This window comes from Drosophila santomea, chromosome 3R (assembly GCF_016746245.2).
Source record: "Drosophila santomea strain STO CAGO 1482 chromosome 3R, Prin_Dsan_1.1, whole genome shotgun sequence".
Taxonomy (NCBI): Eukaryota; Metazoa; Arthropoda; class Insecta; order Diptera; family Drosophilidae; genus Drosophila; species Drosophila santomea.
This window is the reverse complement of record NC_053019.2, coordinates 12,226,853-12,241,791: the sequence shown is the minus strand read 5'-3', so window position 1 is coordinate 12,241,791 and position 14,939 is coordinate 12,226,853. Positions and strand designations below refer to the sequence as shown.

Below are 14,939 nucleotides of genomic sequence, written 5' to 3'. Positions count from 1 at the left end.
CAACCGTTAACGCCCATTTTTCAGGCAGCAGACAACAATGGGCCATAAACGCATTAAGGTAATGGCAAACAAAACGGAGCCAACACAACAGGCAAAAGATGGATCGTGTCCACGAAGTCACACCTGCGATCTGACTAGCCACAACATGTTCGAGCTCAAACCGCTCTTCGAACCTCGTTTGTCAGCTGCGCAGGCGCCACCACACGCATGGGATCAGTGATGCGAATCTGGCCATTTTCCGTTCAGCAGTAAGCAGGGCTTATAAGATGGCCAGCACTGCTGATTAGAGAAGTGACCATCTATTTTATTCTAAAATAAAGTAGATTTACCTTTTTAAAAAGTCTACTTCAATTTATTTATTATTTGACTATTTAATCCATTTTCTTGTGTTAAAGAGTAATATATTAAATGAGTGGATTAACATATGGCAAATACAGTATCTTCTTCTATACGAGTATAAGCTTGTTTTTAGAGCGCACTGACAAGTGTGAAACTATCGCCGCCTTCCAACATGTTCGCCTTCGAGCCACTGCGGCTGCATTTCTTCGGCTCGATTCCAGGCCCATCGCGAAGACGGCAAAATGGGTCAGGCTATAAAAGCAGAAGTTCAAGGCGATCGCCGTTTCAGACAACTTTAGCAGCCGTCACAGCAACAGCTCAAATCGCAGCAAGTAACCAGCTATAGCTGTAGTGCCAAGTAAAATCCGAACACTCTCGAAGATCGAAGTTAACGAAGAAAGTTGCCATCGATCCGACTGTCTCAAAAAGAGAGAGCAATTTTCGTGTGCAAAGTTTTGGGTGAATTTTTAAGTGAATTGTGTGCTTGACAATCGCGTGCTGAAGTCTGCACTTTTTCTAGTGCGACCAGCCAAACGAACTCAGCTGCAGCTGTAATTAAAATTTAAATTGCTTCGAGCTCGACAACTAGCAGACTGCAGATAAATAGACAGGTAAGAGAAGTGCTTCAATGATGAAAGGACATTGGAGTAACTTTAGTGGCATTGAAGTGACCGACGTTGAAGTCACTTTAGTGACATTGAAGGGATATTAATTCAATGACCGAAAATAAATGCTTATTTTTCTTCACATGAATTCAGTCATACAGTTAGGAATACACTTAAATGTGGAAATTGGCAAATCTTTACTACACGCTAAAAAAAAAACTTATTTTTATTTGAAAAGATTTTTAACATCTGGAATTTTAGGTGTCAGTATCTCTTCCCATTTTTATATACATAAAATAACTATTTAACAAATGGATAGATATTATAAAAACGCCATAAATCAATTTTAAAGCAGAAATCAACAACGTCTAATTCGAAAAGCAAATACTGCAGTGCGTTCAGCTAGAATTTCGTAGTAGAAAGTTATTGACAATTGATCGACTGCCACTATTTGGCCTCGAGTCGTGTCGTGCGTTTGTTTGTCGAACAAATTGGGGCTATATGGCAAGAGCCAAATATTTGGGTCAGGCCAAAAAGAAATAACAGAACTCGGGGCATAAATCCAGCAATGAAAAAGGCAACAACCGGGAGTAGCGGAAAGAGAGGAGATTTCTGTTAAACGAGTTAACAACTTTGCATGAAAAAGCAAACAGAAACCCATCGACTGGACGGAGGAGCATGAACATGTCAAAGCGTTCGAAACCAGGGGCTTCTCTTTCCACCCGGGAGACGAAAGACGGGAGACGGGTGGGGCCTTCCATTTCTCTGACGAGGTGCGATGAGGTGCGTCGGGCACACACACACACATACACACACACACACACGGATATGTGCATTCAGCCAAGTTCTTTTCAAGCCAAACTACCAACGCGTCGTGCACCGATGATGGCCGCCCACTGACCCAAATGGGCGCCAGTTGACTGCCGCTGCAAAGAATTTCGGTTTTGAGTACCCAGGAGAAGGCAGCCACACACCACCACACCACACACACACCCCACTTTCAGGTGGTGAGGCCTTGTGGCCGTTTTGTCTGTGGCCTTGATTCGATGTGGGTATCCGACTTCGTTCCGTATCTGTCTCTGTCTCGGAATCGGAATTGGAATATCTCTCTCCGGTGTGGATCGGCCAATTAACGCCTGCCTTTTGGCCAAGTCTCTGGCCAACTCCCATAGAAAATATATTTTTAGTTTAATTGCTTGCAAAAAGGTTAAAATTGTCTGCTATTTGTTTACCCATTCGCCCGTGTGCACTCCTAGACTCTCTGCTTTTTTCTGCCTTGAAGCAAGTATTTGTCGTTTTATTTTTTTGTAACTTTCATTCATTGACCGTCGTTGCTTTTGGCATTTTGCGGTTGTCGTTGTCGGTTGTCAGGCTGAGCGAGGTGAAAGTTTTTCTTTGAGGCTGTTAGGTCGTGTTTAATACAGTTTATGTTTGGTGCGATCGGATTCGAGACAAACTGAATCTATTTTCCTTTCCATGCAGGAAAACTGCACAACTATTTGTGGATTAAACAAAGCGAGGCTCAACAATGGCAGCTGCAATTTGTCCATCAAATGCAGCTGACTAATAACCATAATGGCTGTGGAAATTGCAAGTGCAATTGGTTCTGCTTTCGTGCGGCCTTAAGTTGGTTGTCATTTTGCCCGCTGCCGACTGGGTTTCGGGGTCAGTAAAAGTTTCCAGCAGAAGTTGTATCTGCAAAAAGTGGACCGCTCGGCTCATAGCTCATCCCGCCATGGGATTGCATCAGGGCTTAGGGTCTTACTCAATAATCAATCCACCAGCCGCTCACATTAAAATGCAGCACAGTTAGTGCGCGATTTGGCCCATTGACAGCTAGGTAGCGGTTTGCTGTCAGGGGTTGCTGACCATCGAGTGGAAACGAAAGACTTAAGACACAAACTCGCTAGAAAGCCGCTGGGCATGCCAATTAAGGTTAAGCACTCGACGGCAAGCAATTGCCGCTCTTAAACACTTAATTAAATTTTTATTTAGAGTTGCTTTTCTTGGTCAATAAACCTTGGCTTGATTCTGGGCGAAAAGAAAGTGAAATGTGCATTTTTTGAGGCTGCCTGAGTTTCTCTCAGCCGGAAACCTGTCCGTGACCGGCTAGAAACCCGGCTGAGCCCGCAGAATGACTCAGGGCCCTCCAATTCAGCCGATCCACTCCCAGAAACCCAAGAAGACGACGACGAAGAGCTTGCTCACTTACCGCAAATCACGAATGTTTTGCCGCTTTCTCATCATCATCATCATCATCTTTGACTTTGACCAAGGAGCCAGTGGAGCGTGCCTTGGCACGAGACCGCAAACGAAAATGAAAATAAATATCTCAGAGACAAGCACATAAATTACTATACAATGATATTTCTCGGCAGAGAAGTGGCAAAGAACTTGGTTATTGTTACACCCCCGCCTCCGTGACTCGAAAAATTGTTTCTCTTTCTGGCCGTTTCTGTTCGTTTCTGTCGGTTTCCACACTTTCTAATTTGCGACTTTTGACCAACGGCAATTGGCAAGTGTAAATGCTGCTCTCGTTTTATTTTGTTATTGAAATAGTTATATTGCCCGCTGTTTGTGAAGATTTTTAATTGCCGTTTTAAGGCAGGCCATGAAAGTAAGAGTAGCGTGCAAAGTTTCCAATTAGAGTTGCGTGTTTTCCTTTTAACAACAGATAGATAGATAAAGAGAGAGAAAAGCCGGCCTAAGATAACGAGGGAACTAACACATGTAGCAAGCAGGCATGCGAGTAGAATTATGTCATAAAAGACCAGAGTGGCGATATCGATGTGACTAATTTGTCCATCACAATTTCCACGGCTAATTTGCCGCGATCAATAAAATTTCTCTGCCACACATTCCAGCTATTAATTACCATTATCTTCACCACTAATCGCTGAATCACGCTCAAAGCCAGAGTCTCCCGCTCGAACAGCTTTCTAAATTTACATGGCCACCATAATTTCCAGCTGGGAAATGGAACTGGGTCGCATTGTGTCACAAGCCATCAAAACTCAACTCCGATGGAGTTGCCCGTTTGATCAATGGCACCACAATTTACATCTCCGCACTGACCCATTCTGGAGAGCCTGTTCTCGGCCAGCAATCAAATGGAAATCAATGCATTCTCCCAGCCATTGGCATTCCACAGCCTCGCTGGCTTTATTAATTGTAACGGGAACCTGTTGCATGACATCTGAGCGAAAAGAACCGCTAGCTGGAACTGGTTGTGTGGCAATACAGAAGACCCAGAGGTGAGGAGTACCCAGCCACTCACATTCGCGATCCCATTATGATTCGCAGCCGTGGACTGACCAATTGTGAATGGTGCTCGATGATAATATCGCTAATAAATATCTACCCGCGAGGAAGTCGCTGCTAATTGCCGGTACTTGCCACCCCACCTGTGGCGGCTTTCTATGTTGCCCAACCTGCCACTCGGTCGGTGGATAGCCATGCCTCGAGTGCTCCTCTTCATTCCGCGGATTTCCACTGGGGAAACGGGTTCGGTTTGACCGACACCTTAATTGGGAGCAGTTTGACTCGTTTCTAGATGTTTCGGAAGCGAGTGAAGACGGCTCGCCTTTAATTACACGCCGCTACAACTTTCTTATCTAGTTTTCCATGGAAACTGTAACATATTCAAGGCCTGGGCAATGGGAAAATTTTTGACAATGACTTTGGGAAGCACTTGACATTCAAATGCAACGGAAAATAATTATTAAATATTTTATTAGACTTGAAAACGTTAGAAAAAGAATCACAAGCTTATTATAAGAGCTTTTTGTAATATCAATAAAATAAACTCGTTTTTCTTCGTCAAGCAGGAATAGAAAATATTTTAAGGTTTCCCAGGAATCTATTTATTAAAGTCCAACTTATTTTTCAATAACATAATGTAATGGCAAATCTCAATGGGGCCAAGCATGTGCCATCCAAATGGGCCACCGCTGATTCCAATGCTCAACCCGTGCCTGAGTTCAGGAAACTCCAGCGCACTCGGTTGGGCAATGTGAAAGTGTTGTTATGCGGATGGCTTGGTGTCCGTCCCCCAATGAATTTCAAATAGGTTTAACCCATTCCCCATTCCCGTCTCGGTCTCTTCCAGCAGTCGTCGTCATGTGGAATCAACGGAAAGTACACGCCTGCCTGCTGCTCTCCATAGTGGCCAGCAATTGTCTGCTGATGACCTACGCATTCCCACAGCAGGAGGTCTATCAACGGCAGCACCAGGTGACCCAGTCACCTGTCTACCGGGATGAGAGTGTGGCCAGGAAGTTTGCGGTGAAGCCGAATGCCTCGAAGAAGGTGGCTCTGGACGACATCGAGGACGACTTGGAGACCAATCAGATCCAGGAGAGTGTGGGAGGACCCGGCGGTTTCACCTGGTCCAACATGCTGTCCACCGTGATGACCATGTTCTTCAACGGCGCCGTTAACGCACCAACCAAGTCCGACGATGTGGACACTTCCATTGGCTTGGGCGGCAGTCCCTGGGCGAATGTCATCTCCATGGGTAAGCGTCTGAGTCTGATTTAGATTTAATGGTGTCTAAGGAAAGCAAAACAACAAATTCCCATAACTGATCCCCGTTCGTTGCTCTGCAGGTCTTCGCATCATCAACACCTTGCTGGGCGGCGGAGCCCCGAGCGATGGCATCGATAAGGTCGACAACGGTGGATCTCCCATGCAGGTAATCTATCGATCCATTAGCCCATAACATGGTATACACTCACTGATTGCTTTTGTGCCACTTTTGTTTTGCTTTATCGTAATTGTTGCTGTTCGATTGTTACCGTTTTGTTTCGTTACGTTTTGTTTTATGTATATCCTATATCTTATACTGATTCTGATTCCGATTCTGATACTGATACTGATTCTGGGTGCCTGGCTCTTCTTATTCTCTTGATTATGATTGCTTCCCGCCTACCTCCTCTACCTCTACCTCGCTAATAATCGCACAGGGCATATTGGTGGCTGTGATGTCTGCCGTTTTAGGCTCCAGAGACCCCGACCAAGTCAACTCGATGGCCAAGCAAGCTGGCGAGGTAAAACATCTTTATTGCTTTCACAACACACAGAACAACACCAAGCAACAAGATTTGGGTGTGAATAGGGCTAAGTAAATGTACGCTACTGATTGAACATCTTTTGGGGGTAAAATATCTCATTTGCAATTAATTACTACTTGTTATTATAAGGTTTTGGAAATGTTGATACAACACAATACAATAAGATGAGACACATTTTCTAGACGGCAATTGCCTAGCTACTAAATCATTTGAAGCGTTTCTTTTTGTTTTGATTTCATTATGTTTTTGGCTGACCATTGAGGGCTATTTATATAGTAGTCAATGGGACCCGGATTAGCTAATTAGTTGAATAATTTACACCTGAATCTTGTTGCCCAGTGCGAAGAATGTAAATTGTTTCTATGCACAGCAACACACACTCCGAAACACACGCTCTGAAACACACACACACCACTGACACCACTCTAGTATTGGCACAGCAAATGCAAGACTAATTGACTAATGCTTCCTCTACCCCATCTACTCCATCTACCTCATCAACCCCGTGTTCCCTCTACCTATCACACACACACACACACACTCCACTCCACTGAACAAAACGCTCCCCCTTCCGCATCCACAGTTCATTCAGATCGTGATGAACCTGCTGGACGCCCTGAAGACCTCCTTCTCGCACCGCTCCCTGACCGCCCGCTCCATGGGCAAGCGGGACTCGGTGAGCGACGCCGTCGTCGCCGGAATCTCGCTGATGAAGGGCTACGTCCGCACCTACCGCACCTCGGAGGACAAGTGCACGCAGCGCTACATGTGCGACGCCAACACGGAGTGCGTCCGCGAGATCGGCGGCAGCAGCATCTTCTGCCAGCTGGGATCGTAAGTACAAACTGCATTTTGGTCAGTTTGGAGCATTGCTTCTACATCAGTATATTGGCACAATGTCAAGATATAGATCGTCACATCATGAGGAGCATAATTATGATAAAAGAGATAGAAAGATATTCCAGTATTTCGAAATTTGCTATATGAAAACATCTATTGTAATTGACAACTTGGCACTGAAACAAGTCTATGACCTATTAGCAGTAGCTTAAACCATTTATTTAAACATTTGTGCCCCGAATCTGTTAGTTTCTAAAAATCTTAAAAGAGCTACTCCTTGACAATTCATTAGGCTTGTAAAGCGGCTACCTTTCTATAAAAAAACTGATGAACATTTTGCTTCTCCCAATCTAGTTATGCCACCAGCTACGTCCTTGGCCGCACCAGTGGCAGCAACTTCGAGGAGCTGTACGACGCCGGACGCAGAGGTCGCTCCGGATTCGACTGTCGCCAGATTTATCTGGAGTGCAACGAGGTCTAGACTTCGCAGTGCTCACCGACTGGACTCTCCCTAAAATAATTTAAATTAATTTATGACTTCCCTAGATGATAGCTATTTATTTTATTTATTTAAAGAATCTGTACTTATGGTCGCCGGAAAAAGCGACTGGCTTCTAAGTTGACAAAGAAAACCGTTAAAAATACATGCATTAAATGACAACACGCTATTTTAGTTATACAAATAATCACTTAGTTTGGTTTTATTTTTTATCAATTTTTTTTAGATGTCAATTGAATAGTCAGTCACAGATTATATTTTCAGTTAAGTTTTAATTTTATTTCTTTAAAAGCTCGTACCTAAAAGCTTTCACACACACTGACAGAAGCTAAATGCTAAGGAATGTGTAAACTGCTTGGGTATTACTGCAAGCAGATTGGCCGGAAGTCCCATAAGCAGTGTATACTCTCAAGCAGTTTTCACAGCACTGCTTGCAGAACTATGGGAGTAAGTATTACGTATACGAAGTGGTGGCCTTGTTCACAGAAATTGGAAACGGTCATCTATCTTCGGACTTCAGGCGAATTTCGCGAATGATCAATAAGTTTAAAACCATAGGGTTTAATAAGGACATTAAGTTAATTGGATTAAGTGTATGGTTTTTATGGAAAGTAGGTGCTAACAGTGCGCCAGCAATCGAACTCTCAACATTTCTCCTTGCATTGTAAGCCAGCTGTCAAAAAGTTCCGCCCTTTCGGAGTTGCTTTGATGCAACAGTAGTCGCTGTCTCAGTTCTTATTGCATATCCGCATGCAGAAGCAGACTTAAAGTTCGAGGCGATGGCACAAGGGATATTCACGTGAGCAAATCGTGACACTGAAAAGAAAATATTGCTCTTATACTGCAAGCTGTTCTGGAGTAAGCTATAAATATATTTGTAGTAAGTTTAGTTTTCTTAAAAGGTAATAATTAGTTCCTAAGAATTGAAACATCTATAGATAGAATATTATATAATATATTAAACTATTATAGAAACGGTCTTCCCCAGAAGGGACATTTTTTGTTAGGTGCAGTGTAAAGTCTACCAAGAAAGGATAAGGGCTCCCAAGTTGACAGCACGCCCTCAGCCCTGACTGCAAAGTTTCCGGGAGGCAATTTCGGGAAAACAAACAGGCAAACTTGGGATGCCAGAGGCAGGGAACTTGTCTTGTCTCGTGCCACTGCGCAGCTGCAGCCGCTCTCAAAGTTTTTGCTATTTTGATAAATGCTACAGCACAGCTGAAATTTATTGGACAGCCGGCAACGCCGACGCAAAGAAAATTGTAGCATGCAAATGCAATGTGCGGAAACTTTACTCCAGATTCCATGCTTGAGACTTCGGGCGGCATATCTGCAGTGGGCCTAACCCACATTTAATGGGCGGGGCGCGACTGGCAACATTTTGTCCAAGATGAAGGCAATGCTCCTGCTGCAGTGGCAGTGCCTCCAAAGTTATGATTAATTTGTGCGGCCAAGTTTTGCTGCTGCCACCCACCGAAAAAGTTGCTCCAACCATCGGATTGTTTGCTGCCACTATCTGCAGGAGCAGCAGGAGCAGCATGAGCGGCCGAAGGAGCCTGCTGCCAGTAATTAAAGGCGCTTTTGGCCCAACTCGCAGCCGACAACTGGCAACTGGCAACGGGCAACCGACAACTGGCGCTCCGACCGGCTGCGATGCATCGCTTGAAATTCCATTTAATTACGTTGAGTGTTGAATATCTTTAGTGCGCTAATTAGCGCTGTGCGCAAAACTTTCCTCGGACACCGAATGCACTTCCAGGAAAATGGAGCCGATGGTGAAGAAAAGCTGCGAATGCGCTGCAAATGAAAAAATCGAATTTGGACAACGACCTAATTTGCACCAGAAGTTCTGGCCACCGTGGCTGGTGCAACTGCAGCCGACTGTCTGGGAATGACAAGTTTGTCAGACTGCTTAAATTGTTTTACGAAGATTATAATTTACTTCTTGTTTGTCCGGTGGAATTAATCTGCTTCCCAAATTCTTTGAGCGTTCTGGCGAAAGTTTGAATTGCCGCAAATGGCTTATTGTTCTGTAACCAATTTGTGAAAACGAGCGATCTGCACAAAATGCATTACTGACTGCATGCAAAGAAAAAAGGATATTTTACAATTTTTAAATTGTAATGATTTATTGAATGCACACATACGCATCACTTTATTGATTCATTAAATTGCATCAAACTCATATTGCACAGTCTCGTTATTCTTTTCTCTGAAGCAATTACATTTACTCTTGATGTTTAAATGTTTTTTTTTCGTTTTATATGCCAATTAATGAGAATCGTTCAAACAAATTCCTTCAATAAATGTGGCAGGATTTTTTAATTAATATAATAATATAATGTCACCACTTGAGCACACCTTAAAGCAACGGAAATATTTGTGGAATTAAATTTATACGGTTAATAACATTTGTAATGTTATTTAATATTGGTCAGAATCCAAAATTCATTTTAAGCCCATCATCTTAAGTTTGCTAGTTTCCGCATGAGGTGAAACATTTTCTCTGACGACCGACCGACAGAGTCATGCTGAAATAATAACCTTTTGCAAACATCTAGCCTCCTACATAAGCTCGAAACTATTTGCGGAAAATACGAAGGGGAAAGCCACAATCTACACACTCTCACAAACATAGTGAGTGGCTCACGTACAAACAGGTACATAAATGTCCATCAAAGTCACTGGCAATTATTTTGATATTTGCTTCGGCATTTTTTGATTTGATCTCCTTGTTGGTTTTGTCCAAATCAATTTATTCGAATGAACAAAGTGCGAAAATCTGTTTGATAATCTCAGCTAAAGGACGACGAATGCTGCAGAAAAACCAACCGGGCGACAAACTGTAAAGTGGCTAACGAAAAAATGGACCATGAAATTTGCTTTGCATCAAATATACATATATATATATATATATATATATTTGCCATAGGCGCTGAACCAAAATTGACCTATTGAAAATTTAATGTTTGCATACAACAATTTCCTGCGCAACAGAAATAACAATAACAACAACGACAAGCACGACGAGTACGTGGATGTTCTGCTGATGCTGACAACTGCAACAAGCCGGAGGGCTGAACGTAAAAATACAACAAGGGCTGGAGAGCTGGAAAATGAAACCCAAAACAAACCACAGCCAGAACAGCCAGGACAGGCAGGACAACCGGAGGATCCGCCGTAGGAGGTCGCTCCACGGGAAGCCGCGCGGGCAGTTAAATCGATACACTGAGCGTATAAGCGAAACAAAACCAATACCAAGAGGCGGCACACAGCCGGAATTCGCATTTGGCTTTCACCTTGCCCTAGTCCTCACCCTCCCGCGGTCCCCCCGGCATTTCAACCCACTCTAGCCGCACCACCCACCACCACACCCGCGGCAAGTGTGGGGCATGTCAGTGGTTGTCACCATCAGAATCACCATCAGAGTCACCAGCGCCGTCAGCGCCGACGATATTGGCTTTTTTTCGCCTGATCCACGGGATGGGGGGGCGTTACTCTGGAAAAATCAGAAGGCGCCCTGACATCCAGTAAACGCTTTGCCCGGCCCTCATACGATTCCCATTCCCATTCCTATTCCCATTCCCAATTTTGTGATGGCAGCCTTGCAAAGTTCGCGGCCACCGTGTCTTGTACCACACGTAAAGTGAGTTCCGATTTGGGTTTATGGCATTTTATATTGTTTTTATGCGAGATTATTACCCAAGCAGTAGCGACCAAAAATCCATGAAGAAGAATGAAATTCAACTCTCAGGCATTTAAATAATTTACTCAACGCGAATTTTCATGCATGCCAGCACAGTGTGGGGCTCGCAGTTTTTGTCCATCAATTGACAAGCGATTTTCCATTCAGTTTCGGACAAGTTGGAATTGCTAAAATTTGCAGAACATTTTTCAAAATGAAAAAAAGTAAACTAACAGCCAATGGGAATTCAGCCACTTTTATCCGAACTATTTGCAGGCAACTTTGCGCATTCATTATTGAGACTTTGACGGCGTGTGAAACATAGTGAATTATTAACATTGAAAAATGTGTGAAATATTTAATTGGCAGTGCCGAATTTGGCAGGCGTCCATCTATTCGTGGTATTTCACCGGCTAATTTCAGTGGTTTCCTGTTTGAGCAGGGACCGGAAAATATCACAGAGCCATTTGGCTACAAACTACATTCCGACGTGGCCCGAGGGCGGGAATTTTGGCCTGATAAGCCAAAAAGTTGGGGGAGCGCCGTGTGGCGGGGTCTGGGCCACAAAGTCATGGGCTACTGAATTTCCCCTTCGCCATTGATGTAAACAAGCTGTCAAAGTGCCCCGCCATCGATTCGATAGCAAAGAAATGTTTCCCTCAACTGCCCTACGCTACCCTAATTTTGGAGTCAACCGACTTGTGGTCGAAGTCTTTGGATACGCAAATATATACATACGTATATTAGTTAATACTTACTGAGCTGATACTTACTGGGCTGATACTTATTGAGCATATGCTGCAAAAAAAGCTCTTTGGATGTCCTCCAACAGCTTCACGCTGAGCCCATTACTCTTAGCTGAAGTTTTAATCCTCTCCCAATTTGAACAAAATCTGGCTTAAAGTTGGCCATCTGAATTGCCGCGAATCGGTTTACCCGCCCCACATGAGCGGAATTCGATTTGGCCACTTTAATTACGACCGCGTAGGGCATAGAAAAACTTCCACTGGCCAGAGGAACATCCGCCGACCGGCGATAAGTATTTTGCCTCTCCTATCTGCGCTTCCCAATCGCAACTCCCCTCGTGCCGCCGATGGAAATTCGTGCAGAGCCATGTTAGTGATACTTTCCGATACATATATACGATATATATATATATATTTGGCTGTTGTATTTCCGATGCCTCTTGCTCCCGACACAAATTGCTTAAAGTGGAAAATTGCTGGCGCTGCATTTGCTGTCTGTGGGAGGAAAAAAGAGGGAGTGGTATACATATGTGTGTGTGCGGTGCCGGGCTCACGATTTTCCTTTTGGTTTGTGCCTGCATTTATCTTTTATTGGTTTCTCCTATCTCTTCCGCACTTGGCGTTCTCCAGCTTTCTCCAGCGTTCTCCAGCGCCGCATCCTTCCCAATCAAATCAATATTCGATTGATGCGAGTGCTATTATCTTTTTATTATGAGCATTTATTTGCCGTTGCCTGCTCAATTTGCCAGCTAATTTTCACGCTGCCTTGCGGCAAATTAGTGCGACTCGGCTGTGATTAATTGATGGGGCTGCTGAGAGCTCTTGTCAACGCACCGATTTGCCGATTTGCCGATTTACCGATTGGCCGATTTGCCATAATCCATCACATATAAAGCCGCCTTCGCTTAGGGTCGAAGGATAACGAGAAACCCTTTTTGGCCAAGGCCATCAACTGATTTCTTTATCGCCGTCGATATAAGCCAGATATGTTTTATGGGAAACAAATGCGAGGCCTGCTTCGCAGCCGGTCTGCATCATCAGCAGTTGCTACAAAGTACGGATCACAATCTCATAAACTCGATTCGAATATTTGCTTAAGAATGTCATAAAAAAGGCAAACGGGGATAAGCCGTAAAAGCATGTCTAGAGCGATGGCTACTAAACATTTAGCTTAGATCCAGATGAGCTGACCCCTTGACCCCCACCCCACTCCCACTCCTATCCAATAATAAATATGTTGCGACCATAAAAAAGTTGCCTCGAGTTCGTAAAGCCCGGCCTTTTCGACTTTTTTAATTGTGCTGTTGGCCAATAATTTTTTATTGCCTTCTAAACGCCGCCCGACGTGCGGAAAATTAAAACAATTGTCTGGGTCACCATTCCTTGCAGGCACCGTCAATACAAATAGCCGTAAGTTCGAAAATAAAACGCGGGCGCGTACCACAAAATTGTAAACAACATATAATTCGATTGTTCGTTCCAGAAGGTTGGGAAAGCATTTTATAATTAAATTTTATACTGCAATTGCTTTAATTAAAGCCGCAAGGTGAGTGCCAAACTTTACGACCAATACAAATTGAAGCCGCTTGGTGTGAGCTCGAGCTCGGGTATAATTCGAAACTTATTCCGAACAGGCAAAGTTTGCTTTCAAATTTATGGCGCTTTCTTCGGGGGCAGAGTCTAATTAGCAGTGGGCGAATAAAAGTCTCGGTCTTGTTTTGGCATCTAAATGATAACTTTAGTTTCAAACAATGTCAACAAAATCTGAAGGCGTAATGTTAAAGAAAAGTTGAATGAACTTCACGGAAGGGAAGGTAGGATTTTACCCTTGACTGTGTATCGTTTTGCAAGAGAAGCACTTCACTGCTCAATAATTTAAATGAACTTGCTTGTATCCAAATTGAAAAGGACTTCTCAACAAATACCTATTAAATATTGTCTGACTTTGAATGCGTTTAAGACTTGTTTATTTGTATTATTTATTATTTTAACCACCAAATAAAAAACAACCCATGCCAGTCAGAACTTCGACTTGTTAGGGTGTGTAGACGCGTCCTTTGTATCCTCCTGGCAACTTCTCTCTATCGACATGACGAGCGAATTTGCTGCGAAGACAAACTTGTTGTTTGTTCCCTAAGTTGGTTGGTTATCTCAAGTCGAACATCATCATCAGCAGCACATCAGCTACGTAGCACCGTCATCAGCATCCCAGCATCCCAGCATCAGCGCCATCATCATAATTTTCTGGCTTCGCTTATCGAACTCAAAAAAAGTTAAGAATAATGTACACTTCAACATTTGTGCCATAGTTTGTAAAGAAAAAAAATCTGCAAGAGATTGCGGAAGGCACTGGATGATGTGGATGGCAGTGACAGTGGAAATGGACGGGGAGACAAAGGCTGGCCCAAAAATAGCGAACATAACTCGGCAAAAGAATTTCCGTAAAATATCCAGCTGGTAAAATATCCAGCTTCTTTTTGTTAGCCCCCAGGAAGTTGGACATTGTGCGTTCACTGGGTGTGTATGTGTGTGTGTGTGTGCGAGTGGTAATGTAAATGAAATGAGCTTTTGTTTGGTGGCGGGTAATCATTAAATTCCTACGATTTTCAGGCACCCAAATTGCACTGCCTGCTGGCCACTTCGACTGCGAAATGTGCAAATATTTATAGCTGCAAACTGCGCGGCAAATTCATCAGCTCTAATAGCCTGCCAGTTGGCGAAACAATGTGCGGTTGCTAGGCGCCGATAGTATACTCATTCGGAATTCTCCACAAACCCAGACCCAGAACAAAACCCAGACCCAGACCGAGAACCCATCCAGTTCCCCACCTTCCGTATCAGATAGCCATGCCTTCCATAGCTACCATGCCATCCCATCATCGATGCTGCTCAATGCAAATGTTGTTGATAATGATTTGCATTTACGCGCATTACAGCAAACCCATTTCAGGAATGGTGAACTGGGCACGGAAGTACACACAGAAAAATTCTTAGGACGTTTAAAAAGATATTTACTCTTCAGATATTAAATAAAACTGCACATAGGTAATGTCTTTTGAATGTACTATAAGTCGCTAATCAAAGGCTTACGTATTAGAGGTACATATAGATACGTATTATTTTATGTTATTAAAATATTTCAACTTAAGAAGA

General features: G+C 43.5%; 1 protein-coding gene across 3 annotated transcripts; it reads left to right on the top strand.

The window, feature by feature from the left end:
• Positions 1 to 628: 628 nt before the first annotated feature.
• LOC120453783 lies at positions 629 to 7,519 on the top strand. Of its 3 annotated transcripts, none has more exons than XM_039638632.1 (6): positions 629 to 950; positions 5,056 to 5,460; positions 5,552 to 5,637; positions 5,909 to 5,992; positions 6,600 to 6,850; positions 7,211 to 7,519. In XM_039638632.1, the coding sequence occupies exons 2-6, from the start codon at positions 5,064 to 5,066 to the stop codon at positions 7,335 to 7,337; spliced, it is 945 nt and encodes a 314-aa protein (XP_039494566.1). In that variant the 5' UTR covers positions 629 to 950; positions 5,056 to 5,063; the 3' UTR covers positions 7,338 to 7,519. The 3 variants fall into 3 exon arrangements, with proteins under 3 accessions (XP_039494566.1, XP_039494565.1, XP_039494567.1); XM_039638631.1 differs by having other exon boundaries at positions 5,053 to 5,460; XM_039638633.1 differs by lacking the exon at positions 5,909 to 5,992 and having other exon boundaries at positions 5,053 to 5,460.
• Positions 7,520 to 14,939: the final 7,420 nt, after the last annotated feature.

What these genes read in the sequence shown, in the direction of transcription:
- LOC120453783 (XM_039638632.1), top strand. Translation starts at nt 5,064, where the DNA reads ATGTGGAATCAACGGAAAGTACACGCCTGCCTGCTGCTCTCCATAGTG. An exon ending in TGGCCAAGCAAGCTGGCGAG is followed by an intron (nt 5,993 to 6,599) that starts GTAAAACATCTT and finishes CCGCATCCACAG; the next exon opens with TTCATTCAGATCGTGATGAA. An exon ending in ATCTTCTGCCAGCTGGGATC is followed by an intron (nt 6,851 to 7,210) that starts GTAAGTACAAAC and finishes CTCCCAATCTAG; the next exon opens with TTATGCCACCAGCTACGTCC.